General features: G+C 26.0%; 3 protein-coding genes across 6 annotated transcripts in view; 2 read left to right on the top strand and 1 right to left on the bottom strand.

The window, feature by feature from the left end:
* Window positions 1–268: 268 nt before the first annotated feature.
* Window positions 269–7,583, top strand: LOC101511964 (uncharacterized protein At4g15970-like). The gene is made up of 5 exons (XM_004515203.4): window positions 269–640; window positions 5,054–5,422; window positions 5,783–6,264; window positions 6,754–6,853; window positions 7,370–7,583. Exons 1-4 carry the CDS (start codon window positions 413–415, stop codon window positions 6,809–6,811), a joined length of 1,137 nt encoding a protein of 378 aa, XP_004515260.1. The 5' UTR covers window positions 269–412; the 3' UTR covers window positions 6,812–6,853; window positions 7,370–7,583.
* Window positions 7,584–12,995: 5,412 nt separating this feature from the next.
* LOC101512505 (kinase-interacting family protein) lies at window positions 12,996–20,457 on the top strand. Of its 3 annotated transcripts, XM_004515205.4 has the most exons (3): window positions 12,996–13,156; window positions 14,574–14,742; window positions 18,956–20,457. In XM_004515205.4, the coding sequence occupies exons 2-3, from the start codon at window positions 14,598–14,600 to the stop codon at window positions 19,930–19,932; spliced, it is 1,122 nt and encodes a 373-aa protein (XP_004515262.1). In that variant the 5' UTR covers window positions 12,996–13,156; window positions 14,574–14,597; the 3' UTR covers window positions 19,933–20,457. The 3 variants fall into 3 exon arrangements, with proteins under 3 accessions (XP_004515262.1, XP_004515263.1, XP_012567203.1); XM_004515206.4 differs by lacking the exons at window positions 12,996–13,156; window positions 14,574–14,742 and adding an exon at window positions 18,038–18,272; XM_012711749.3 differs by lacking the exons at window positions 12,996–13,156; window positions 14,574–14,742 and adding an exon at window positions 18,359–18,867.
* Window positions 20,458–23,251: 2,794 nt separating this feature from the next.
* The window catches only part of LOC101513259 (dehydrogenase/reductase SDR family member FEY-like), a 6,387-nt gene continuing 4,359 nt past the window's right edge, over window positions 23,252–25,279 (bottom strand). For both annotated transcript variants that reach the window (XM_004515208.4, XM_004515209.4), the window contains exons 7-9: window positions 25,220–25,279; window positions 24,320–24,392; window positions 23,252–23,930 (exon numbers count right to left, since the gene is read on the bottom strand). In XM_004515208.4, coding sequence (XP_004515265.1) covers window positions 23,623–23,930; window positions 24,320–24,392; window positions 25,220–25,279 — 441 coding nt within the window. In that variant the 3' untranslated portion in view covers window positions 23,252–23,622. The remainder of the gene's footprint in view (window positions 23,931–24,319; window positions 24,393–25,219) is intronic.

Here is a 25,279-nt window from a genome sequence, read left to right as displayed (position 1 = left end):
CTCTTTCTCTTAATTTGTCTTCACCTTCATAACACGCAGTTAATGCCTTCCTCCAAAGTTAAAACCGTTTCTCTAGAAACTCTCCAAATTCCAATTCCCTTATTTTCTCATCCATGCCATCACCCTTACAAAAATCATGTGATCTTCAAAAGGGTACCCCAAAAAAAAGACAACCTTGAAAACATCCTCAAACTTTGTTAATACTAAAAATATACACATCATCTTACATAGGACATATACATATAGTTATATAGATAGATACATATTAGTGTTGGTGAAGAATACAAAGAAGCTTATTTAGTCAAATACAACATTTATATTACTATATATTATTTTTTAATATATAGTTTTTTTCATTTATAAGAAGCCAAAGATACAATTTTTGTGACACCCCAATAAAGCTATTGATAAAATGAAGAATCTTGCGGCGGCCGGCGCCGCCGACAACATCGGCGGTGAAGGGAACAAGACATGGAATTCAATTGGGTCAAGCAGCCATGTTTTTGTGAGGAGGGTGATGCAAATAATTATGTTTCTTGTTGGGTTTGCTATGTTGTGGATGTTTCTTTATAACAACTTTGCTTCTTCTCCTTTTGGTTTTCATGCTATCTCACATTACTTCAATGGTATGTCAACACAAGTAAGTCTCTTTCTATCTATCTCTTAGAATTAAGAAGTTTTGAAATTTTTATTTGTGGAATTAAAAAGTTGAAATTTTGATTTTTGGGAATTAAAAAGTTGATTTTTTAGGGTGGAGTGAATAGTTCAATTGGTTTGAAGAGTTGAAGTTTCTGGATTCAAGTTTGGTGAAGAAGAAAAAAATATTAACACAATAATTAATTATTGACTTAGAGAAAAAAAAGTTGATTTTTTTATGCAATTTATTTTGAAGAAATAAAAAAGTTGAAATTTTGATTTTTGGGTTTTTGATGTTTTTGTAGTTGATGTTTGATTTGTGGTGGGTTTGGGAAAACTTTTTGATTTTTTGGGTCAATTTGGATTCTCCATGTCAAACTTGAACAACCAAAAAAAAAGAATGTTTATTTTACCAATAAAAAGAAGGAATGCTTTTTTGAATGTTGTATGTGAATATGCTAATTTTGTTTTCTGAGTGAAGCTGTTTACTGTTTCATTCTTCTTTTTTCCTTCTAAAAAGTGATTATCTAATAGCATATTTGATGAAGAAAAAAAAACTTTTTTTGTTTGTTAAACTTTCATTTATATATCATGGTGTGAAAGGAGTTGATGTTGAAACATCATTTTTCTATTTGTGAGCTAAATTTGTACAACCTTTCTCCTTAAACATAAGGCATTTTTGGATTTTTTTTTTCTTCTTTCTATTTAAAATGCTCTCTCAATTTTTTAAATGTATTGTTATTTTTTATTATGTTACTATTAATTATTAATTATATTATATATTTTTCTACAATCAGTATAATAAAATTAATAACTAATTCTCTTTGTAGATTAATAAAATAAATTATATTCTCAATAAATTTAATATCTCTAACAATTTTTTTTAATTTCTGTAATTTAGTCAACGCAAGTTTTATAAATTTAATATCTCTAACAACTTTTTTAATTTCTGTAATTTAGTCAATATATTTAATGATAAAATTGAATAGAAATTTATAAAATATTTATTTTAGAGATAAGAATGTTTCATTAATTGATGTGTGACTTGATGAAAAAATAGGGCCAAGAAAAATGGGTAGTGGCTTGTGGGGCTTAATTATCTTTGGACAAATTGTGGGGCTTAATTTTAGTACTTTTATTTAATGACAAAAAGTTAGTCATTGGTGATTGGATATGCATCTTTTTCAGCAGACTCTTAGGGGGTAAAGTTTTTTGAATATACAATTTTAATTTTGGACTTTTGCAACATTCGAGGAATTGTGTGAAGGTCCTTTTCTTGTGTCCTTTTTATAATATCCTTCAAGTATAGAATTGGCCATAATTTGTACTCCTTAACTATTTTTAGATATTGGTAATTTGGTAATTGAGTTATGTCTTATGGATTAATCATTAAGATATTTAAATAAGTGTAATTTAATTTTTAAATGAAATGTAAGTCAAATTTATTAATTTATTGAATTGTATTTTTAATGTTTTACGATCAAATATTCATTTTAAATATTTTAAAATAAAATAAAATATATATTAAGAATAATAACAATAGACAGTTTAATAGTTTAAGTGAAAAAGGTATTCAAATGCAATCACTATATATTATATATCACTTCCTAAATTATCTCAACCATCATATCTCAAATTTTTTATTTTTTTGTAAGATAATCATATCTCATATTAATATGGCACCTTAGTTTTGATAATTTTAAGATAGACACCCTTATAATGAGCCTGTTTTTTTTTTTTTTTTTTTAATTATTGAAAAAAAATTGGAAGTACTAAATATGTTATGTATAAAAAAATTAGAGAATATTTCTTGAAGTATGGACCCCCGTTTGGATTATTTGTTGGAGTTTTCAACTTTATATATTTAAAAAAATTATTGAATATTCCACATCTAATAATAAACATGTAAAAAAATCAATAGTTATATGCAATTTATCTGTCTTCTAAAGGGTGCTTCAATAACAATTATTATTAATGTGTCCTATAATTTGGAGGTATCAGCATGTTCTAAGAATCATTGATATGCTTCATAGTTCCAGAACATGTGCTTATGTTAAATAATATTATTTTGCATCCAATATGAATTCTGTTTTTTACTCAAATATGTTTTCTTTTTTTTAAAAAAATTTCCTTCTAAACATGTTATTCAATTAATTACTTATACTTTTGGCATATCTTCATCTTATTAATCATGTATATGTGGGGCAGTAGGAATATCCACTTCAATTGACTACTTTTGATCATATTATTTTTCATATTAATTTTCTCAATAGCTTCATCAATTAATTATCATTGAAAGACTTTGAAGAAAAAATTCTTTCGAATTTTTGGGAAATTCGTGATTTTTGTATTTTCAAAATTTCATTTCTTTATTGCTCTGCCTCTTTTTCCATGTTAAGTACTATTCTTTCATTTCAAACTTCAAAGACATGTAACACCCATTCAAACTAATAATAGTATAAAATTCATTTATATGGACCACATAATATTTAATTGTTATTGAAAGATCTTTAAGAGATTTCAATTACTGAAAATGACATGTTTTTATAATTCAAGTTGGAGATGAAAAAATATTTAATTTGTTTTGTCTAATTACACATGAGTATTTGTGCCATTGTTGTGAATAGCATAGTACAATATCGTAAAAAAAATATTAATTTATTTAAATTATACTATACAATAGTCTTATAATGTAGCTATAACAACTATTGAATAAAGTTTTGTCATAAATAATAAAATCGTAAAATATTAACAATTTATTTAAATTTTGCTAAACTATAGCACTACTGTGACGGTATTTAATGAAAAACTAATTTGTGCTCATAATTTCTTAGCTATTATGATATATAATTTAATTACTCCCTTCAAAATTGGACTTGTTGACCAATTTTTTTCTTCTTATACTTAAAATTGGAGGGAGTATTATATACTTGCATGTTCACATTTTTGTAAGGTATTGTTTTGCAATTTTGCATGTTTGTGACAACATTAGTGAACCACGTGCTAACATATAAAATTTACCATTGATCAGACATAACCAGCTGTTCACATGGTTGTCTCAATGTTGACTAAGGTTTGACTTGACAATGATAAATTATTTGCTTTTATTTCAAATAAAACATTACCAATCCACATTGTTCTTCTTTCATGATATTATTTATTGTTTCAAGATTAGAGAAATTAGCAATTTTATTGATTTAGATGAAAATAATTGTGTATGTATTGTTGTGTATGGCCACTTTACTCATTTAAGTTGTTAGCAACCCAATTTTATTTTGGTTAAAGCACTAGTATGGTTCCATGATCCATAATGTCTACAACCCAATTTTATTTTTTTTTATTTTTATTTTTTTATATATATATTTAGTGGGAAAGGAATAAAGGGATAGATTTTCCTTTGTGGGATATTATTCTTTTGGAGATGTCATCTTCAATAATGGTAGTGTGATATAGTGTCATACATTAAGCTTCCACTTTATAATTGTATATATAGGACCCTAGTGAAAGTTTTTAAGGCCATAGGACATGTATGTCACTAAAAAGCTATGTACAATTTTAACTCAAAACAGCCTTAGGAGCCACTAGTGTATATGCAAATGGAGGGGACCATGTGTTCATTGTATGTTTGTGTTTGATCCCTTTAATTAGCATGCATGATATATATTTTATTTCCCATTCTTTGATGGCTATCATGTACTTTTTGTTCACTTTTTCTTTTTGATGTTTTCCTAAATCCTAACCATTGTGGTCACATAGCTTCATATTATATGACATGATTCCATACAAGTTGATGTCAAGAATTTTAGTATAGGAATGCTTTATTCATTTATTTATCTATCAACCATTTATGATAAATTACTTGTTATAGAAAGCAGTGTTATCCTCCACAAATTGCAGAAAATAGTGGTTTATTTAAATTTTACCACATAGAAGTGTTATAGTATCACTATTGCTTTGTTCAAATTTCGATGTGATACAGCAGTTATTGTTTTTATTAATATTAGTGTTTAAATCCATTGAAATGCATTTTCACAAGTATATTTTAGCTTTGCTTGATTATGTGTATATTGTAAATTTAATGTCTCAAATTGATCGACGGTTAGGACTCAAAATAATGGTCAATTTTTATTTTTTTTTATCTTAGAAGATATGATAAATTTTATCATAATTAACTCACACAACTGTGAGGTTTTGGATTCGGGACAATACTTTCAATATAATAATATCAACATTGTCAATTAGTTAAGGATTAAGGACAAACAATGATTTATTGTTAATTTTACCATTCTCTTATCATGTTTTCCATGTGTAATTTCATGAATTTCTTATGTGGATTATGAACTTTATTTTTACCAAGTGTTTAATGTCTTTATTATTGAGGACTAATCATTTAATGTTATATTATGTTTGTGTATAGGAATATTATGATCCAAACCTAAGAAGTGTTCTTAAAAAAGCATCAATGAATCAAAAAACAGTGATAATAACAACATTAAATGATGCATGGGCAGAGCCAGGTTCAATATTTGATCTATTTCTTGAGAGTTTTCAAATTGGAGGGAACCAAACACAAAAGCTATTGAATCATCTTGTGGTAGTAACATGGGACCAAAAAGCACATACTCGTTGCCTTGCTTTGCACAAATATTGCTATCATCTTCAAATAAAAGGTGACAATTTCACCAATGAAGCTTTTTTCATGACTCCAACATACCTACACATGATGTGGAGAAGAATTGAATTTCTTGGGACTGTCCTTAATTTGGGCTACAACTTTGTTTTCACGGTATATATTTATTTATTTTGCAAGAACCTACTTTTTAAAAAGTTTATCACGCACGCACACAAATAGATAGATAATATAAGATTGAGATTCAAAGTTATTATTTTGAAATGAAATATAAGTTATATCAAAAAGGAACCTAAGCTATGAAGGGGTTGGACCAATATAATATTAATAAACACTAAATTAAAATACATATTCAAATGCCCTCTCTAAAAATCAACCTAGAGCTATAAATGGGGTTGGACCAATTGTATAAACAATCTTATTTAACATGTCATATTTTTAAGAGACTAATTCCACAATTACATATTAAAATGTTGATACAAAAAATTTAATGTTCTGTTTTTTTTTTCTTTGTAGGACACAGATATAATGTGGCTAAGAGATCCATTCAAACAATTTTACAAAGATGCTGATTTCCAAATAGCTTGTGATTATTTCAATGGAAATTCCTATGACTTACACAACCTTCCAAATGGAGGGTTTAATTATGTAAAATCAAATGCAAGAACAAATTGGTTTTACAAATTTTGGTTGAACTCAAGAGTAAAATATCCAACTTTGCATGATCAAGATGTTCTCAACAAAATCAAAATGCATCCCTTAATTACAACTAAGAAGCTCAAGATTAGGTTCCTTAGCACTGCCTATTTTGGAGGGTTTTGTGAATCTACCAAAGATTTTAATAAGGCTTCAACAATGCATGCTAATTGTTGTGTTGGTTTGGAGAATAAAGTTAATGATCTTAAGATTTTGATTGAAGATTGGAAGAAGTATATGGCATTGTCTAAAAATGAGAGGAAAAATTCACACCCTTCTTGGAGTGTGCCAAAAAGTTGCAGGTAATGCAAATTATTTTTGTTAATTTTAGTTCTTAATTAGTTTTTTTATTCAATAAATATATATATATTGACTTTATGGGCCCAATATCATTTTCTTAATTCAATATATTTATATATATAGAATTATTTAAAATTTTGAGCTTCAAGTTAATGTGGTAATTCATGTTATAAAATATCAAATGTTAATAAAACTAATAGTTAAAGAAAATTAAGTCAGAAAAATCATTATATTATTCAACTAAGCAAAGTTGTTGATAAGATCAAAGTTTTTTTTTTTGAGGCACTAATTTATTCAAAAGTCAATTACATGTTAATTGACTTGGGCAGAAGTTCTATGAATTCTTTTTTTTCTTTACATTTTTCTACTACAAATTAAATATCATTTAAAAGGGGACCAATTTATGTTGCTATCATCTTTAATTAATTTAATTAATGGTATTTTTTATTTATTTATTTATTTATAATTTCTACATTGTTGACATCATATAGGGGTTCCTTTGAACGTACTCGAAAAAGAAGAGAAAAGCAAAACAAAGGGAGGTTGTAAAGTTTTATTGTCTCAAATATTTGATGCTTGTATCAAAAAAAGGTATGTCGACAAATTTAGCAAGATTATAACCAAAAAAGAATTGGGCTTCTAAGTCAACACAATTCTTAAGCATCTAAACCATATATTTTTATATTATTATACAAATAAAATAGAACATTTTATGTGAATCATGTGTGCAAAGTTTAGGATAAATTGTTTCTATTATCCATATTTATTAATAAATAAAGAGAAAAGGGATATATATCATCACACAAAAATAATTTTACACAAAAATAATTTTACACTGACATAGTGATATTTATGTATTAAGACATATCACTTTATCTCACTTTAATAATATGATATGCAAAAATATATAATTTTAGTGTAAAATTAATTTGCACTGACTGTGTATATCTATTAAACTCAAACAAAATATGAGAGTATTTTTTTAAATAAGTCTTTTCTTTTTTACTTCAAATTGTAATTTCTTTCTTATTATTACAAAAAAGTATATTGTTATTTAATTACATCCCTTGTTTGTTGATTTGGTTGTATTTATCTTTTGTTTTGTAGGTTAGCGAATGATTCACTTAGGACCCACAGCACAATATTAAATTGAAAAAAAAAATGTATGGAAGTGGTAAACAATTTGAAAATGAAGGGCAAGGAAAAAAGTTTGTTCAAACTTCTCAGAATTATGATATACAAAGTTGCAATTGTGAATTTAAGTGTTTTATTACTCTAAGTTTGAATTTTTAACCCTTTTATTAAAATTATTTTATTGTCATTTTCTCATGTTTATTTCAATTTTTTAATTTATAGTTTATGTGATTTTCTTTCAAACTGTAAAAAGTTATAGGATGTTAGTTGAAAAGTTTTCTTAATTTTTTATCCATACAATACATATATCAATATTCCATAGTAGATAAAGGTTGTGTTATTCTTTTCCATTACTATTATGGTCAAGAACAAAATGCCCAAAACCATGTTTTCATTATGATGGCAAATTCTAAATGTGAATTTGTGACCACCAAATATTCAGTACTAATCTGCACTTGAGTTGTCAAAATTGGGGGCTAGTCAATCCTTATTTGGGTGTGGGGCACTATGCAAATAAAGGATTTTAAAAATAAGTTTTCGTTTTCAACCTTAGTCCGGTTTAAAAATAGGGTTATACTGGATTGGTCTTTTGAGTTGAATTAGAGTGGACAAATCATCTATTTGACAATTCTATTCTTCACATGAAATTTGTAGTTACACGGATTATTAAATTTCAGCTGTAGAATCTTTTTAATGATAGATTATGTGCGAAGAACAATCTAGTTCACCTTAAAGTTTTGTTTATGGAAGCTCATGTATGTTTGTGGGTGTAGTGTTGTGGAATCTTCGCATCATTTGTTTGTGTTTGTGGAGTGTCATTTATTTGGAAAAGTTTGATTGTTGGTTTTACATTGGTTTGTTGTATATATATGTTAGGTTTCTTAATCAAATTACTCATCGTGCTCAATTTTTTTTTTGATTTATTTAGAGGTGAAAAAGATATTTGTGATTGTTTAATTGTTGTATAGTTGACTTGTATATGGAGTATTTGGTGTGCCAGAAATTTAAAATGTGTTTAATCAACAAAATTGTGTTGGATAGACAATATTAAAATATTATCAAGATGGTGACTTAAACATCAATTTAAAAATCTTAATGTGAAACTTCATCAATGATGGACCAATTCCCTTTGATGTTTAGGAGTTGTCCATTATGCATATACTTGTCAAAGTTATGATAGGTCTCATGTGGGTGCGGTAATAGTATATTTTGGGCCATGATTGAGGTTTGGGCTTTTGGGGTTATTTGATCCTTCCTTATTGAATTTTGTAGGGTGGTCTACACTTATTGGGGGCATATCTTGTGTTTCCAATATGTCATTTTATTAATTCATTTTGATTAATGCCTGTAATAAATTAATTTATTTATTTCATAAAATGATTAATTACAATTCTAAAGGTGAGGGGAAAAAATCAATTTCACTATTAGCACCACCACGTAAATTATGTTATATATGAACAGCTTGAAGAACTAAACTATTGAAATTCGTTCGTATAAGTTTGTTTTCTTACTCATATTATATACCATCTTAGAGTTTTTCAGTTTAATTAATAAAAAAAAGAAGCAATAATGAAATGAAATTTGTTATATTGATTCATTGTTATGAAGAAAAAGAACACTACAATTTTCTTGTATTTTTGCTTCCATAACATCTTTATCCACAAATCTTTGAATTTATGCTTTGCAAATGGTTTTGCTTGCAAGATAATGTATTAGCACATTTTGTCTTGTTCTTGCCACATAATCAGTAGGAAGAAAATGAACTTTAGTTAGAGGTAAATTATTTAGAGGAATATTTGTTTGAAGGTAGTTTCTATTGCATTTTTTAGGTAGTTTTCTGTTAGGGGTGACATTAGAAATTTTTGTTCTGGTGGACCCATTTGTTTTAGATTTTTTTAAAAAGTAACTTTTATTTTATAGTCTAAAAAAATGATTTTTTATAATATGTTATTTTAAAAGCTATTTAAAATTCATTTGTTATCCAAAAAATAATAATTTTAATATTTAATAACTTAGAGATTTTCACATGATAAAAATTACATTTTTTTATAAAAAACAAAATTTATGAAGAGTTTTTCAAAATAGTTTATTATTTTCATTATTTTTGAAATTTTACCATCCAAAAAGAGTTGTAATAAATAGATAAAATACTTAAAATTATATTTTATAATAAACTATTTAAACTTATTTTTTATTTCAAGTTTTATATTATTTTTTTAAAATTATACAGAAAAAAAATATTATAAAAATCATTACTAAAAGAATATGTAACAAACGGATCCTTTATCTTACATAGGTGGAGTTTCATGTATCATATGCAGTTTCTTAAGGAAGAGTACTTAAAAAATGCATGAATATGTTGGAGGAAATTGGAAACAATTGATAATTGAATCCATTGGTTTCATGATTGCTTCTATTGCTTTTGATGTGTTGTATATATATTATTGAGTGGAACTTTTTCCAACATATGTTAGAAACTTTGTTGAAGTACACACATGGTGACCTAATACTAAGACAGAAAGAAACACTTATAAAATAAGATTGGAGAGAGTGGAGGCACTTAATAGAGAGGCAAAGAAACACAAAGTTGTTCATTAAAGATTTTCTTAGAAAGATTGTGTTGCTAGCCATCCCAAGGATATTTCTAAATCAAGTTTTGTATAAATATGTAGATTTGTATAATTTTCATCAATGAATTATAGTTTGTTTATCAAACAAAATGTGTTCAAGTTAATTAAATATAATGTAAGATAATAGAGGTCACTCAATAATAATGTAATAATATTAGAAGTTTTATAAGTATAATTCATATGATAATCGCAAATACATTTGATATATTTAGACATAGATCCGAATTTGAAACATTTATCTTTTATAATTTTAGTTGTTAAGTTTTATTTTCTAATTGGATTGGTGGAGAAAAAAGTCGATTATAATGTCGTAAATCTAAAATTATACAAATAAATATTGTCAAAATATTATATAAAGAAACAAAAAACAATGTACATGATTTGATGCAATAAATAACTATTTATATTTTTCCTTGTGATTAAATTAATTAATTAAAAACTATATGTTTTTAGTCTCTAACATTTGGAAGAGTGTTGATTTTAATCCATTGAAAAAATATTTAGTTTATGTCTCTATAATTTAAGGTTTTTATTGTTAGTCCTAAATGTCATCTACTTATCAAAGTTATATGACGTGACAAGAAGCTCCATCATATTTTAGTGTCACATAGATTTAAATTGTCATGCCTGCAATGTTACATCATTATCTAATATATGATTGACATATGATCGAGAGAGAAAAAAAAAACTAACATAATTATATAGTTTAAAAATAAAATAAAATAAAACAATAAATAACATGAACCAAAACCATAAATTATCTAAAAAAAATTAATTTCAATTTTCAACTTCAACTATATTGCACATGCAAGTTTTTCATCACTGTAAAATAATAGATATTCTTTTTTTTGTCTATTTTCACTTTTTTTCCTCCTCTTTTATCTATTTGTATAAATATTATATTTAAGATATTTTCTTTAAAAAATTATCAATATGACTCACAAAAAATTATTTCAAGGTAAAGCTCATAAGTACATATTTTCCTCACCATTCATTAATAATAAAATCTCTCAAAATAATTATTCTAAAAATTTTAACATTCCTTATTGGGGATAAAAATTAGCAGTATTTATAGAGCACTATAATACTTGTCTTCATACATGATCATATAGTGAAAAATTGTTATATACACTCTCATTTTCTATGAAGGTTTTGAGAGGATATTTAATCATGTGTTAAAATTAAATGGACAAACTAAAGCTATGATACAAAATCGCCCCACTTTGACTTTGTAGATTATGAAACCAAAAAATACACCTTAAACATAATTAAGCAAAGTGCAAAAAGACAATACATCAATCAATACAACCCAAACAAACAATTAGAGAATAATCACTTTCTAAAAAGCTTTCATGAAAAGCATTCCTACTTCAACTCGACGATAAACATACGGTCAACAACATACATTTCTTATAAGCTTCAATTATCGCCAGCCTTCTTTTGTTTCATTTTCCTTATATTATATAGATAGAATCTAAATATTTTTTTTCAAAGGACTAAAAGGAAAACTTGCTCAAATGTCAAGAACCAAAATTATAAACAACCCATTAATTAATTATAAGTAATCAATAAATTACTAGTAATCAAATTTTACTAAGCAGTCAAATCGATTTTCTTTTTAAGCCTCCATTATCATCAACCTTCTTTTGTTTCATTTTCTTTTCCTTCACTCAAAAGAGAGTGATCTATGAAACTATGATCAATTTTTGTTTCGAAAGGACCTATGTAACTCTTTTTTTTTATAAGTGATTTTTATATATATTTTGTTTTTCTTTCGCGTTTTTTTATATTTAATCATCTTAGTGCATCGTCTTGGTGCAACGCTATTTTGATTTTTCATCTTGTTGTAGTGTTTATATTTATTTGGTTTAGATTGAAAGATAAACTTCGATTGATCCGGTACAAATTCAATTAACGACTTTGACGTCTTCTACGTTACAACTCTTCAAAGATATGACCATTTCGGACACTTCAATTTTATCATGTTTGTAGGCGTTGTCATATTTGTAGGTATTGTGTTTTTTTATACTATTAACTTAGATATAATGAGTTTGTTTCCATTCCTATTATTTTTTTAGTACTTTTGAATTGTATATATATTTTTCGATATAATTTCTATTAATTTCAATTAATAAATATCATTTATAGGAATAAAAATCGATTTTGCTTTTCAATACAATTAATTGCATATCCTTAAGGTGTGTATGTAAGGATAAATAAATAAATTAGTAATTAGTGAAAAAGAAATTAATTAAAAAAAAAAAAAACACACGACGGTTTCAATTCAAATGTTCTTTAAAAGTACAATATCATATGATAGTACAGTATCTGAATTATTTATTATATGAAATCAACTCCTACAAAACTTCTAATTTTGGTTGTATGTTTAATTTAGACAAATTCAACCTTAACAATTCAATTTTTTTTTCTAAATTAAAATTTGAATCAACACTGTAGCTACAAAAAAAACTCCTTTAAAAAAAATTTTTAGAACAACACTAAAATTTAAATAACTCAATTTTTTCTATAAAATAAAAAACAAATATAAATTCTGTTCTAAAAGTTTAATTAGCTTAAATTAATAATTATCTTAAAGATCTTATCTAAGTTAAATCAGCACCATTTCCACCTTAATTTTTTCTCATTAAAAAAGTACATAATAAAATATGATTTTTATTTATTAAAATCTTTAATCATAAATATTTAAATTATATATTATAAAAGTTATATTTCTAATTGATAATAAATGAGCCTAAAATTTAATAAAAAACAAATAAATATAAAAAAAAAAATCTATAATTTTTTAATAAATTTTATAAAAATTATTTAAAAAAATATAAAATCAAAAATTATTTTATAAAAAAATTAGTTACCGTGTGACTTTGTCCTTATCCCGGATATTGAGTGATTTCATTTTGACTATTGTTTTTACTTGTTCTTTTCTGTTACATTACATAACATAACACTGCACCATTGTACATAATACACTCCTATAATCCTATTCCCTACCCTCTTCTCTGACCCTACACTTCCTTTCTTTTTCTTCTTTCAAAAATCAAACAAGCCACGTCCCTCTCTTACTCATTTTCTCATTCACCATTTTCCACTGTTTCAATTCACTATCTTTAAGGTACTTTTTTATTTATTCATATTATTATCTACTTAATTATGTTTCACTTTTAACATTATGATTGTATTATTGTGTTATATTCTTCTGGGTATTTTTTTTAATAAATAAAAATATATTTTTTAAGGTTTCTGTTCATGAGAAAATAACAGAGTTTTTTAGGATTGTTAGCTTGATGAAGTAGAATTAGTGAGTGGAATGTAATATTTTCTTTGTTGCATTGTATTATACTGTATCTGATCTTTAATGGGTATGTTTTGTTTTTCAAATATTGTGGATTAATTTTAAAAAGCTTTCACCTTTCTCTTGTTTTTCCTCTGTTTTGTCTGTTTTTTAAATAGACAAGAGTAAAAAAAAAAGAACAATTTTTGTTTCATGGTTTTTGCATTATTCTTCTGTTGAACATTCACATGATCCTCATTGATTCCCGGGTTAGCTACTCAAAATTTGAAATGAATAAAGGAATTTTTCTTCTTAGGTTTTAGATAACATGAGGTTTAAAATACTTTGGGATTTGGGTTTTTTTTATGGTTATATTATGAATGTTTCTTAATGCATCAAGTTTTCATTTTCAAACTATGTATACTTTATAATAGTTTATACTGTATTGCTTGCAATGCATTGTTCTTTGAGATCTGTGCTGTTTAAAATGTTTTAAGGGATGTTCAGTGTCACTATTGGAAGACTTAAATTGATTTTGAAGATGTTAAGTTGATTTTGAGATGTATGAGTCTATTTTTGGTTTTAATTTTGGATGTCTGATTTTAGATATATAAAATTAATTTTTATATATTTAGTATAATTATTTTGTTATTAGAATTGATGCTAATTTAAAGTTAATATTTATAGTTTTTAATTTAGAATGTGATTTTTATACTTAAATTTATTACTAATTCAATTTTGTGTATATAAATTCTATCAAAAAATTATTTTAGGTTCAATTTACTTTTAGTTAAAATTATTTGTTTCTATAATCAAATATAGGTGTTATTGATTATAATTGATTTTGTCTATAAAATTAATTCTAAACAGAAACAATTTTTTTTTTTTAACTTTTAAGTTGAAAAGTGATTTTTATTTTGAATTTTATTCTTCAATTCACTTTTATGTGAACTTTCTTATAAACAAACACTTTTATATAAATATAAATCACTATGTATTTAATTTATTTTTAATAAAAATTATTTTGAGTTTTTTTTTAAAAACACACATTTTCGGTATGTTATGTGTTATGTTTCTTTTTGGTCCCTTTACTACTTCTACATTTTAATGTTGTGCTATAATTTTTGTGGTACTACATGTTCCATTATTCTTAAATGCAAAAGGTCCCTCTTATTTCTGCCAACATGTCCTTTTTATTGTTTCCCTTAAGAGATTGAGTAGTTGCTTATTTCTTCTATTATTTTGTTTCATTGTGTAGAGGTTCCTATAGGCAAGGATATTAATGGAGAGGGTCCCCATTATTTTGGATATGAACAAAGAGAAAGTGATTTCAAATTCTCAGTTGCTTTCTTCATCCATAAAAGGATTTAAGGACAAAAGTATCACCTACAATAACATGCCCTCTTGGCTTCTCACCAGCATTTCTGGTATGTATTAATTTCTTACTACTGTACCTATAATTAATTGCTCCATCATGAAATTGTTTGTTTGAGTGTGAAGATTATGTAATGTGGGGTTGTAAAGATATTTGAATAGTTCAATCATATAAATACTCAACAAATTCTAAGAAATCAAAAATAGTCATTATGAATATGAAATGTGGGTCAAATTATAGTCTTTTACAAGGTTTGAAATGTTTCTCAAAATTATTTTGGATTAATTTGGAATTGTTTGAGTATGTTTAGTTAGATATAAGGATTTATCTTGGCATATACTTTAGATAAATTTTTTAAAAAAATTAAAGAATAATATGAGGACTACCAAATTAATTTTTAAAATATTATATGATCATACAATATTCCAATCATATTTAATTTAATTTTAAAAACATTTTATATTTTTAATTTATAAAAGAAAAGTCATTCCAAAATCCTTCATCTAAACATATTTTCAAAAACCAAATAATTCATCTCATTATTTTTATTTTTAGATCAAATAATTTAATAATTAGATTAATACATTTTAAATAAAAAAAAAAGTAAAAATTTACATCTTTAAATATCAATATCTTTGTGATTACTAACAAAACAATAATTGTCTCACTATTTTATTTCTAAAATTTATTACTTAATGATATGGAATATTAAATAAGAATTTTTTTAAGAAGACTTGTCTAAACTAACAAAAGTGAAAAGAAAATTGTGAAAACTCATAAGTGCAATAGAAATGAATGTGAGAAAATCTGAATTAAATAGAATCACATGCATGTAGTGTGTTATGAATCATGAATGGAAGAAGAAAAAAAAAGAAAGAATCAAATCAAATCACCAAAATCATAACATATTAATACATCATACAGTGACACAAAGAAATGTCCCTTTCAAACTGTCAAACAAACGTCCAAGTCTTCATTGGAAACAGCATTCGCCGTACATCTTATGTTACATTTTCACTTACCCACGCGCTTCTCTATGCACGTGCCTAGTAAGATAACACCATTTGAATTTTAAAATCAACACCACAAAATTATCATTATATAAGTTTAATAGTTATATATATGTGGTTTTTTTCTATTTATATATTAATGTCTTTTAAAAAATTTATTATATTTATATTGAAATTTATATATTAAAATATTTTAATTTTTTTAATTAAAATCATTTATCAACAATTATTTAAAATATAATTTTTTTTGCAGTAAGAAGTCGAATTTTAAAAATGCAACTATTTATAATCTTCAGATCTTAACCTCCTAATAATATTAAAATAAAAGAAAATTATAGATTATAAATAGTCATATCTTTACAAAAAAAAATCATCATTATAGATGTGAAAAAAATTCATTTTTTAAATAATCGTAGATGATGATACAATTTTGAAGATTAAATTAAGATATTTTAATATAGAATATAACGGAGAATTTAAAAATATATATATATATATATCACTATTATTTTTAAAATAGTGAGTGTTTTAACAAGTGTTTTTAAATATTTTTAAAAGTATTTATTAAATGATTAAAAATAGAATTTTATATAAAATTAATATTTTTATGAATTGAAAATATAATTTTTAATATAATTGATTTGAAAATTGATAAATAGAGAAATTTTTAATCCATAACACGCCGGTCTTTATGGTCCTTTGTGATTATTAAATATGGTATGGTTAAACTAAAATATTTTTTATTTTGTTATCCTACAATATGTATTTTGGTTGTGATTCTTTGACAAATTAAAAAAAAAATATGAATTAAGTGATTATTACTTATTAAAAATATAAAATTGAACCATGTGTTAAGGAAAAGTTGCTACTTAGGTATGTAAGCAAGAATCTTTTCACAGGTGGCTGTTGTCAGGTCAATCCCTATGTTTTGTGGCTATCTGTTTTCAAATTTTCAATGTGATTTGAATTAAATTGAATTGAACAATATTCCAACTCCATTCTCATTCTTCTGCCTCTCTACATCCATGTCTCTTTCTCACAACCTTTTGTTCTTTTCTTTGCCCTTTTTTCTTAACTTTTTTTACACTCCAATTTTTAGTTTTTCAAAATTTGAAACCTTTTGGTTTTTCAACACATCAACATAATAATTAGAGTACATTAGATTTTGTTTTATACGTAACGGTTACATACTTTACATTTTGGCCACGTGGCATGTGCACTTATACACTCTTCCATTTCAAATTGCATATCACTTTAAAAATATTTTAAAATAATTGTTATTCTTAATTTTTAAAGTAATTTTAATTAGTTTTTTAATTATTATTATATTTTTTACTTTCAAAATAATAATTTTAGTTATATTTATAATTTTAAAAAATTAATCAATAATTAATATGAATTATTTAATAAAATAATTATTTTAATTATTGTATTTTTAATATATATAATAAATTTATTTTAAAATGGTAATAATATATTTTTAAATTCTTTTTTAGAAAATATATATTCTTAAACTTAAATAGATATTTTTTTTCTAAAAAATGGATGGTTTGAATATAAGTTCTTTTTATTTTCTGTCCACAGCTGGCACATGCATCTCAAGTTTGAAGTACATGATGCTGACATTTGCATTCAAAACAAGGGACAAATTTAACCATAGACTCTATACCACCATACCCTTAAACCTAACTTAGACTATTTCATGCCATAATGTATTTCAAATTTCATTTTCAGATTAGTCCTTCTTTACTGTCATATACTTCCTCACACCTTTTAAGGAAAATAATTGATATCATTTAATTTTTTAAAATAACAAAAAAGTTAATTATATTTTCTAAATTATTCTTTAAGAAAATTTGTTTCACAAAAAAAAAATAAAATTAAAATAGAATACAAATTATTGAAAGTGTATTGATAATAAGAATTTCTGAAAAAATAAATTATAAATGATTGAAAGAGTATTAAAACATTAAATGTGTTAGAAATAGTTTATGTTTATTTATATCTAAGACCATAAAAATATTCTTTTTGTTGTTTATATTTATGATAAAATAATACCTTGATCCCTATTTATAATACCTATATTAATTTTCAAGGAAAGTACTTAGTAAATTGAACATGCTCATATCAAATACGATCGTCCCTAAATTTTTTATTTTTTTTTATATAAATGTATTTAATTATGATTTTTTATTTTTCAAAACCCTTTGTGGCATTAATTAAGATTATATTTTAAAAAACTATTAATTTATATAAGAATTTGAAATGAAGCTTATATTGAAGTACGTTTTTTTTTCCCGAAAGGTGTTTATATTTTCAAACAAGAGTTAATATTATTTTGTTATAAACATTTTATCTTATGTACTATCAAAATTATTTATGGTTTTTGTCGGTGTTCCCTATTCTTGTGTCATTATTGGGGTAGCATGTCACTTTCTTAACCTCAATTCTCATCAACCCATTTGAGATCTGATCTATATTAACCCTCTTTTGGTGTTCTCATTGTTAGTATTATTAGAAAGTTCGGATTTTTTTTCAAAAAAAGTTGAAGTTATGAAACTTAGTAAACAAGGTAAGAAAAAAAAGTATTTTCTTTTGTTATTATTTTGTTGCATAATACTATTTCAAAAATGTGAACTTTGTTTTTCAATGATGGTAGAAAGTTCTGATTTTTTTTAAAAGAAGTTTTGAAGCTATGAAACTTAGAAAACAAGGTAAGAAAAAAAGGTGTTTTTTTATGTTGTTATTTTGTTGCATAATACTAATTCAAAAATGTGAACCTTGTTTTTCAATGATGGTAGATAGTTCTGATTTTTTTTTAAAAAAAAAAGTTTTGAAGCTATGAAACTTAGTAAACAAGGTAAGAAAAAAAGGTATTTTTTTATGTTGTTATTTTGTTGCATAATACTAATTCAAAAATGTGAACCTTGTTTTTCAAAGATGGTAGATAGTTGGTAGATAGTTCTGATTTTTTTTTTTATAAAAAAAAGTTTTGAAGCTATAAAACTTAGTAAACAAGGTAAGAAAAAAAGGTGTTTTTTTTTTATGTTGTTATTATGTTGGATAATACTAATTCAAAAATGTGAACTTTGTTTTTCAATGATGGTAGAAAGTTCTGAATTTTTTTTTAAAAAGAAGTTTTGAAGCTATGAAACTTAGTAAACAAGGTAAGAAAAAAAGGTGTTTTTTTTATGTTGTTATTTTGTTGGATAATACTAATTCAAAAATGTGAACTTTGGTTTTCAATGATGGTAGATATGGAAGAGAGGATGAAAATGTTGGCAATTAGCACGAACGAAGATGAAGAAGAAGGCGACACATTCGCAGAAAGAGCGGAAACTTACTACCAAAAGAGACCTCAATTATTGTCACTTCTTCATGACTTGTACAATGGCTATGTAACATTATCCGATCGATATATTCAAACACTTGCAAAGCATAAATATCATAGTAGAAACTCTTCTCAAGTTTCAACAATGGGGGAAAGTTTGTTTGATCAAGAAGAAGTTAGTAGTGGTGTGAGTCAAGTTGATTCTGATATTGAAAGTTCAATATCTTATCAACAAATGTTGCCTTTGCCTTTGATTCTTTCGAAGCGAAATGTGTTTGATGTTGATGCGATTGTAGCTGAGCTTGTGATGAAGAATGTTGAGTATGATTTTTTGGTTCATGAGGTTGGTGTGATGGAAAAGAAGTATTGTGAATCATCAAGGAAAAGTGAGTTACAAAAGAGTTTGCTTGAGGTTTTGGAAAGTGAGAGAGTTGTTTTGTTGAATGAGAATGCTGGTTTGAGTTATAGGGTTAATAGTTTAGTCGAAGAGAACAAGGAGCTTGCGTCTGAGTCGATTTTTATTAAGAGAAAAGCTGGCGAGTTAGCGAAGTGTGTGTTGAAGATGAGGGAGGATCATAGAGTTTATTTGCTTCATAGGAAGATTGAAGATCTTCAAGGACAAATACATGGTTTGGAGAAGAGGAATAAGGAGTATTATGAAAGGCTTTTGAGAAGAGAGAGTAAAGAGAATGGTGGATGTATGGGGAATAAAGGGAAGATTAATGGTAGTGAAGGGATTGCTTTGGAAGTTCATGTTCAAATGGAGAAGCCTAGGATGTTGAAGTGGAAAGAAAGAAATTCTACTATGAAGAGTTTTGAAGATGGGAAGAAAGGTCTTAGTTTGTGGAAAAAATTGAAGAACATGGACTTGTTTTGTGGGACTAATCCAACTTGTGCTTGAAAGCTAGAAGTAGTAGGTTTCTAGGTTACTTAGTACATGTTTGGATTCATTACGAGATTGAAAGAATCACACGATTTTGACATAAGTTATATCTTGTAGTTTCAACAAAATCACAGTGTTGTTCGGATTTTGTCAAAATCATCCTTTCATTCAAACATCGCAAAGTGAATGTTTGTTTTTCTCAATGGATAAATGTCAAGTATGCGGGTGATTCGACACTTTGATAGGTGGCCATTGATTATACAAACGCGGAATCAAACATGCATTTAGTTAGGTATGATGTATATTCTAATATGAACACTAGCTAAGCCTTGATGAACTTGTTGAAGATTAGCTAACATCTACTAGAGAGTCAATACTTTTGCATCTCTAGTATTGTAGTTGGTGGTTTAATTATTTTGCTTTGTTGTTTTTGTTAAAAGATTTGCTTAACAAAATTATGTGATGATGATGCATCAATAAACAATGGTGTAACAAGTGATTAGCTTTAAATTTTACTCTTGAATGTAATGTTCTTTTGCATTATTACTCTTTCCTCCAATTTGTACTTGTGCATTTATTTTCCAAGTTCCTTTCAATTTTTTCTCGTGTGACCATATTCTAAAGTCCTTATGGAAATTTAATGTGTATTTATTTTTTCCATATTTGGGTTGGATTATGTTATTTAATTGAGTTTGGATTGGAATTCCTTTAACATATTGGCTTGATTTTCTTGTTTGAAATTTGAAGTACTACTGCCTATGTAGGCTTCAATTTCAAACTAAATGGACATTTCAACCACTCTTTGCATGTGCCAAACATTTTCATTTATTTCTTATGGAACATTGTTTTTCATTTGTGAAATAGGTAAATTTTAAGTAACCTTTTGCAAATTGTTAAAACCAATAACCAAATAAAATTATTCACGTTAATTCGTTAACTTTTTCTTTTATAATTAACATAGTTAAAAGAATACGTGTGATTGAATTTAATTGGTTGTGGATAATTTATTCATAATTTTCTAAAGACAACTTAAACCTCAAACTTTGAAATATCAGTCTTAATAAGCTTATCCGATATGATGTAAGAATATTTTCTTGGTTCCTTTAAGCTGCTCTAATTCATTTATTAAAATCTCAAATTAATAAGACATGCTACTTTGATATTATAATTTGTATTTAGAGTTTTCATGTTATTTTTTAAATCAAATCATTCTTAATCGAATATATTTAATGCATGTTTAGAGTCAGTATTCAAAATTTTGTAATTAATTTTGCTTCAATAATTAATTTTGACTTGAAGTTGAATTTTACCTTCTAATATGATTAACAACAAATTTATTTGTCACCTCACTTTTACATTAATATATTAAAATAAATTGTGTTTTATATTAATTAATTTTTAGATAAAATCAATTATTATACAATATTTTCAATTATATTTGCTTGACATTCTTTAATTTAAATAATTATTACTTTGCAAATCAAAGTGGTTGAATTATAATATCCCATTTTTGAGATTAAATTTAAACAAAAAAATGATTAAAAAAATGGATTTATTTGATCTAAACTTTAAATCAAATATATTAACATTTTTAAATATCATTTTTACTTATATGATATCTTGGAGGATTTATTTGTTTTGAGAGTGAAATTCCATTGAAGTCACAATCAACTTGGAACAATTTATAACTTCTCTAATTTTAAGACCCAAAAGTTATATAAGAGTATGTTAAGCAAACCAAAAAATTAAGTTTATAGCGTATAACTTATAACTTTTAAGATAATAATCATGTTTAGTAACTGTTTTTTTCATGAGTTTATAACATATTTTTTATAAGTTATTTGAAGAAGCTTTTTAGCTTATAGCATTTTATTTTTTCTTCTATTTTTACTCTCATGATCAAAATTGAATTTTTTTTTTTAAATTAATTAATAATACTATTTTTTTTTTACGTCATTTCATACTTTCAACTAGTTCAACTACTAATTTTATTGAATAATTTAAATCAAATCAGTTATTTACTATCAATTAACTTATTCATTATCTGTTATTAATTAACTTATTCACTATCTCTTATAAACATATTTTGGTCAAACAAAGCCTTAAAGTCTCCAAAAAAATTGTTAATCATGCTGTTGGAAACGTTTCTTATTCTATGGACATTATCTTTGATCAAAGTGAAAGTCAAAGAGGGGAACAAAATTGAGTCTTCAAGTTGAAGATAACCAATGTTTCAGTGTAATCATGATTTCTATGTATGCAAAAGAAGAGAATTTCAACACTTATGGTTGAGACGACTACTTCGAGTTTCACATTCATAAATGGATTGTGTTTGGTCATGCGTATGAACATAGTTACATAGAGGTTTGTTTCAAGACTTTGACTTTGAAGGGCTGCCAAAACATGTTTTTGAGCAAATAATTAAATGCATCCACAATGATATTTTTATTCGGATATGATAACAAGTGATTTTGTGACACTTGTTAAGAAATTATTTAAATAGTAATTTTATCTTAAAAAAAAAATAAACACTTAAAAATTTGAATACACAACGTCTAAAATACTTTTTATGAAAAAAAAAACACTTGTTACTATTATGTCATAGAAAGTTAAAAATATATTACTATATTTAAGTAGGTGTTGAGAGAAGATGCTTAATAGAGTATAGCATTTGACTAGATGGGACAATAAAATATGAAAAAGACGTATATCTCTTTATATTTATCATAAAAAATAGGTTTAATTACAATTTTGATTTCTCTATTTTAGCTGAATGATGAAAGTAGTTCTCCAATTTTATTTCTCTCTAATTTTGGTCTCCAAACAGAATGTTGGTCCAAAATTTGATAAAATGTAAATTTTTATTTATGATCAAAGATTTCATATACAATTGTAACACCACAAAATCTTGAGGTATGGTGTGGTTTAAATAAGCATACAAAAATGACACTTCATCAAGTTTTAGACCAAAATTTTGTTTATGAGACCAAAATTGAACATAAATAAAATAAGATTACTTTTGTGATTCAACTAAAATAGGGGGACCAAAACTGCAATTAAGTCTAAAAAACTATTGTCATAAAACAATTTTTTGCCCCTACTTTAAATAATATATATAGAAAAGTTGTATTGAATTAGGGACAAAATTGGTATATAAGAAAAATTGATACTTAATACCTTATTTGTTGTTTCAAAAAATTTAGCAACGAAACTCATACAATGTAAAAAAATAAGAGATGTTACGGGTTTAAATACTAATACTAGTACTATATTTAAGTTGAAAAATATTAATGAAACCATCCAAATAAAAATTAATAAATCACATAAAACATACTCATTTTGAAAGCAACCATTGTAAAATGGAAGCCTCTACTTCTTTAGGACAATCACATTCACCTATTACCAAGGGTCAAAACAATTATTATACAAATACATCATAGTACTCATTTAGTTCTTACTCCTATATTTAACCATCATAATGTCAGCAAAATTCAAAACATTAAGGTCAAAACACTTTTTTATGTGTATAAATAAGATTAAAAAAATAATGTACATAAACTTTTTGGAATTTTAGATTTGGAAATTTGTCCCCTAATAAGCACATGCTTGCAGCACAAGGCATATCAATCAATCTAGTTGAAATTTTTTTGAGCTCTTCTCCCATATTCAAAATGAAATGTTCATTACTACCATGTAGGGATACTTGTGTTAATCAAGTGTTTTGGTTTCACCATTGTGAATTAGTAGACTACCGTTTTTGTTGTCCGCACCGTAACGACATTTAACTTCTTCTCCTTCGATAAACCTCTCCACGGCATTTGAAGGAAGGCCGATCATGTCTAATGTCTTTTCCCATACTTCATGCGATGTTTGAAGATTATGTGCTTCTTCTGACGGATTTGTCGGACGACAATCGTGAGAAATATAGGCACAAACGGGCCAATCGTCCGATTTCAACAACTCGCAATACTCTGAAACTTGCGGATCAGTGGCAGCAAAAAGTGTACTCCTAGAACCTGCATTGCAGCACAAGTCATGTCAATCACAATTCACTGGTATTTTTTTAACATGAAGAGAGTTTAAAGACAAAACTCGAGATTCGTAAGTACTTCTAGAATGAAAACATTTGAAATCAGTATTGTCAATCTCAGGATCGTAGAAAATAGCAGTTTGTTCAAATTTTGCGATGTTGCAGTACTATAGCGTTGCTATAGCCGCTACTTGACAACACTTGGTACTGAATTGCACATCGCGGAACAATAGTTGTCTGTTAAAAATCCAGTGCCGCTCTATCAGGTATTTGACAACACTGTTTGTAATACTGAAAATTTGATATCTATATCAATGGAAATTATCAAATCAAGGAAATGTTAATTACATTAAAAAAAGCATTAAATAAACATACCTTCTTGAGCATTAAAAATGAAGTAAGGTATCAAATGATACCAAGTTTGAATTAACTTTGGAAGATCCCTTGCCTGCAAATATGCAGTTGAAAGTATTAGCAAAGTTGAAAGATCCCTTGACTGGTTAGAGAGCCAAACTCTAAAACCAACAGGTGCTTAGCAACCCAAGAGCGCTTAGATAAGATGGCACAGATCTCTTCTAGCTTAACTAAGTTCCCGGGTTTGAACCCGAGTTTGGACATATAGCAGCGTTAAAACTCTATGTGAGAGTTTGCCGCCTATTTGGGTCCACAAGACTTAAGGGATTAGTCTATGCGGTTGCACACGGAGGATACCCGGTTTAAAAAAAACAGGCACTTAGCAGCATGGCCTTTCTAACCAATATACACAAAATACTACGAAATTTTGCATTTTGCATCTGTTATTAATCGGATACAGTTTTAGATACCTCAAGAGTTCTATTTAACCAACTTTGTGTTTCTGTTTTAAACATTCTCTACATTCTTCAACCTAATTGGCACTCTTAATCATTCTCCAAATAACAGAAAGTTCTGTTGAAGAATTATTTGCATTCTATTCCCTAGTTAATTTTCATTTACCTACATTTTGTCAAAAAAGTTATATTTCAAAACAAATATTAATCCTAGAAAACAAGCTAATTGAGTACAAGTTACATTAAAGCTCAACTCAACAATAGACAAATATTGATCACACAAGGATCATTACATTCTAATGAAATTAATCTAATGCAAACTAGTTATCATAGCCATTCTTATTTTTATAAATAATGAATCATAGTTAAAAAAATCAATTACATTTCTAATACTTAAAACAAACATTAAAAGGGATTGCTTATACAGAACAATACTAAGCATAATTGTTAGTTTGACAATACTTACAACATTGGTTTGCACAATTCCAGGAGATACACACATTACACTGATGCCGGCTTCAGCAGG

The sequence above is a fragment of the Cicer arietinum genome, chromosome 8 (genome assembly GCF_000331145.2).
Source record: "Cicer arietinum cultivar CDC Frontier isolate Library 1 chromosome 8, Cicar.CDCFrontier_v2.0, whole genome shotgun sequence".
Classification (NCBI taxonomy): domain Eukaryota; kingdom Viridiplantae; phylum Streptophyta; class Magnoliopsida; order Fabales; family Fabaceae; genus Cicer; species Cicer arietinum.
Note: the sequence above shows the minus strand (reverse complement) of the source record. Positions and strands in the feature narration are given on the sequence as shown.

Coding starts and splice junctions, on each gene's coding strand:
- LOC101511964 (XM_004515203.4), top strand. CDS start 413: ATGAAGAATCTTGCGGCGGCCGGCGCCGCCGACAACATCGGCGGTGAA. Junction 641..5,053: donor TCAATGGTATGTCAACACAA/GTAAGTCTCTTT, acceptor GTTTGTGTATAG/GAATATTATGATCCAAACCT. Junction 5,423..5,782: donor GCTACAACTTTGTTTTCACG/GTATATATTTAT, acceptor TTTTCTTTGTAG/GACACAGATATAATGTGGCT.
- LOC101512505 (XM_004515205.4), top strand. CDS start 14,598: ATGGAGAGGGTCCCCATTATTTTGGATATGAACAAAGAGAAAGTGATT. Junction 14,743..18,955: donor GCTTCTCACCAGCATTTCTG/GTATGTATTAAT, acceptor CAATGATGGTAG/ATATGGAAGAGAGGATGAAA.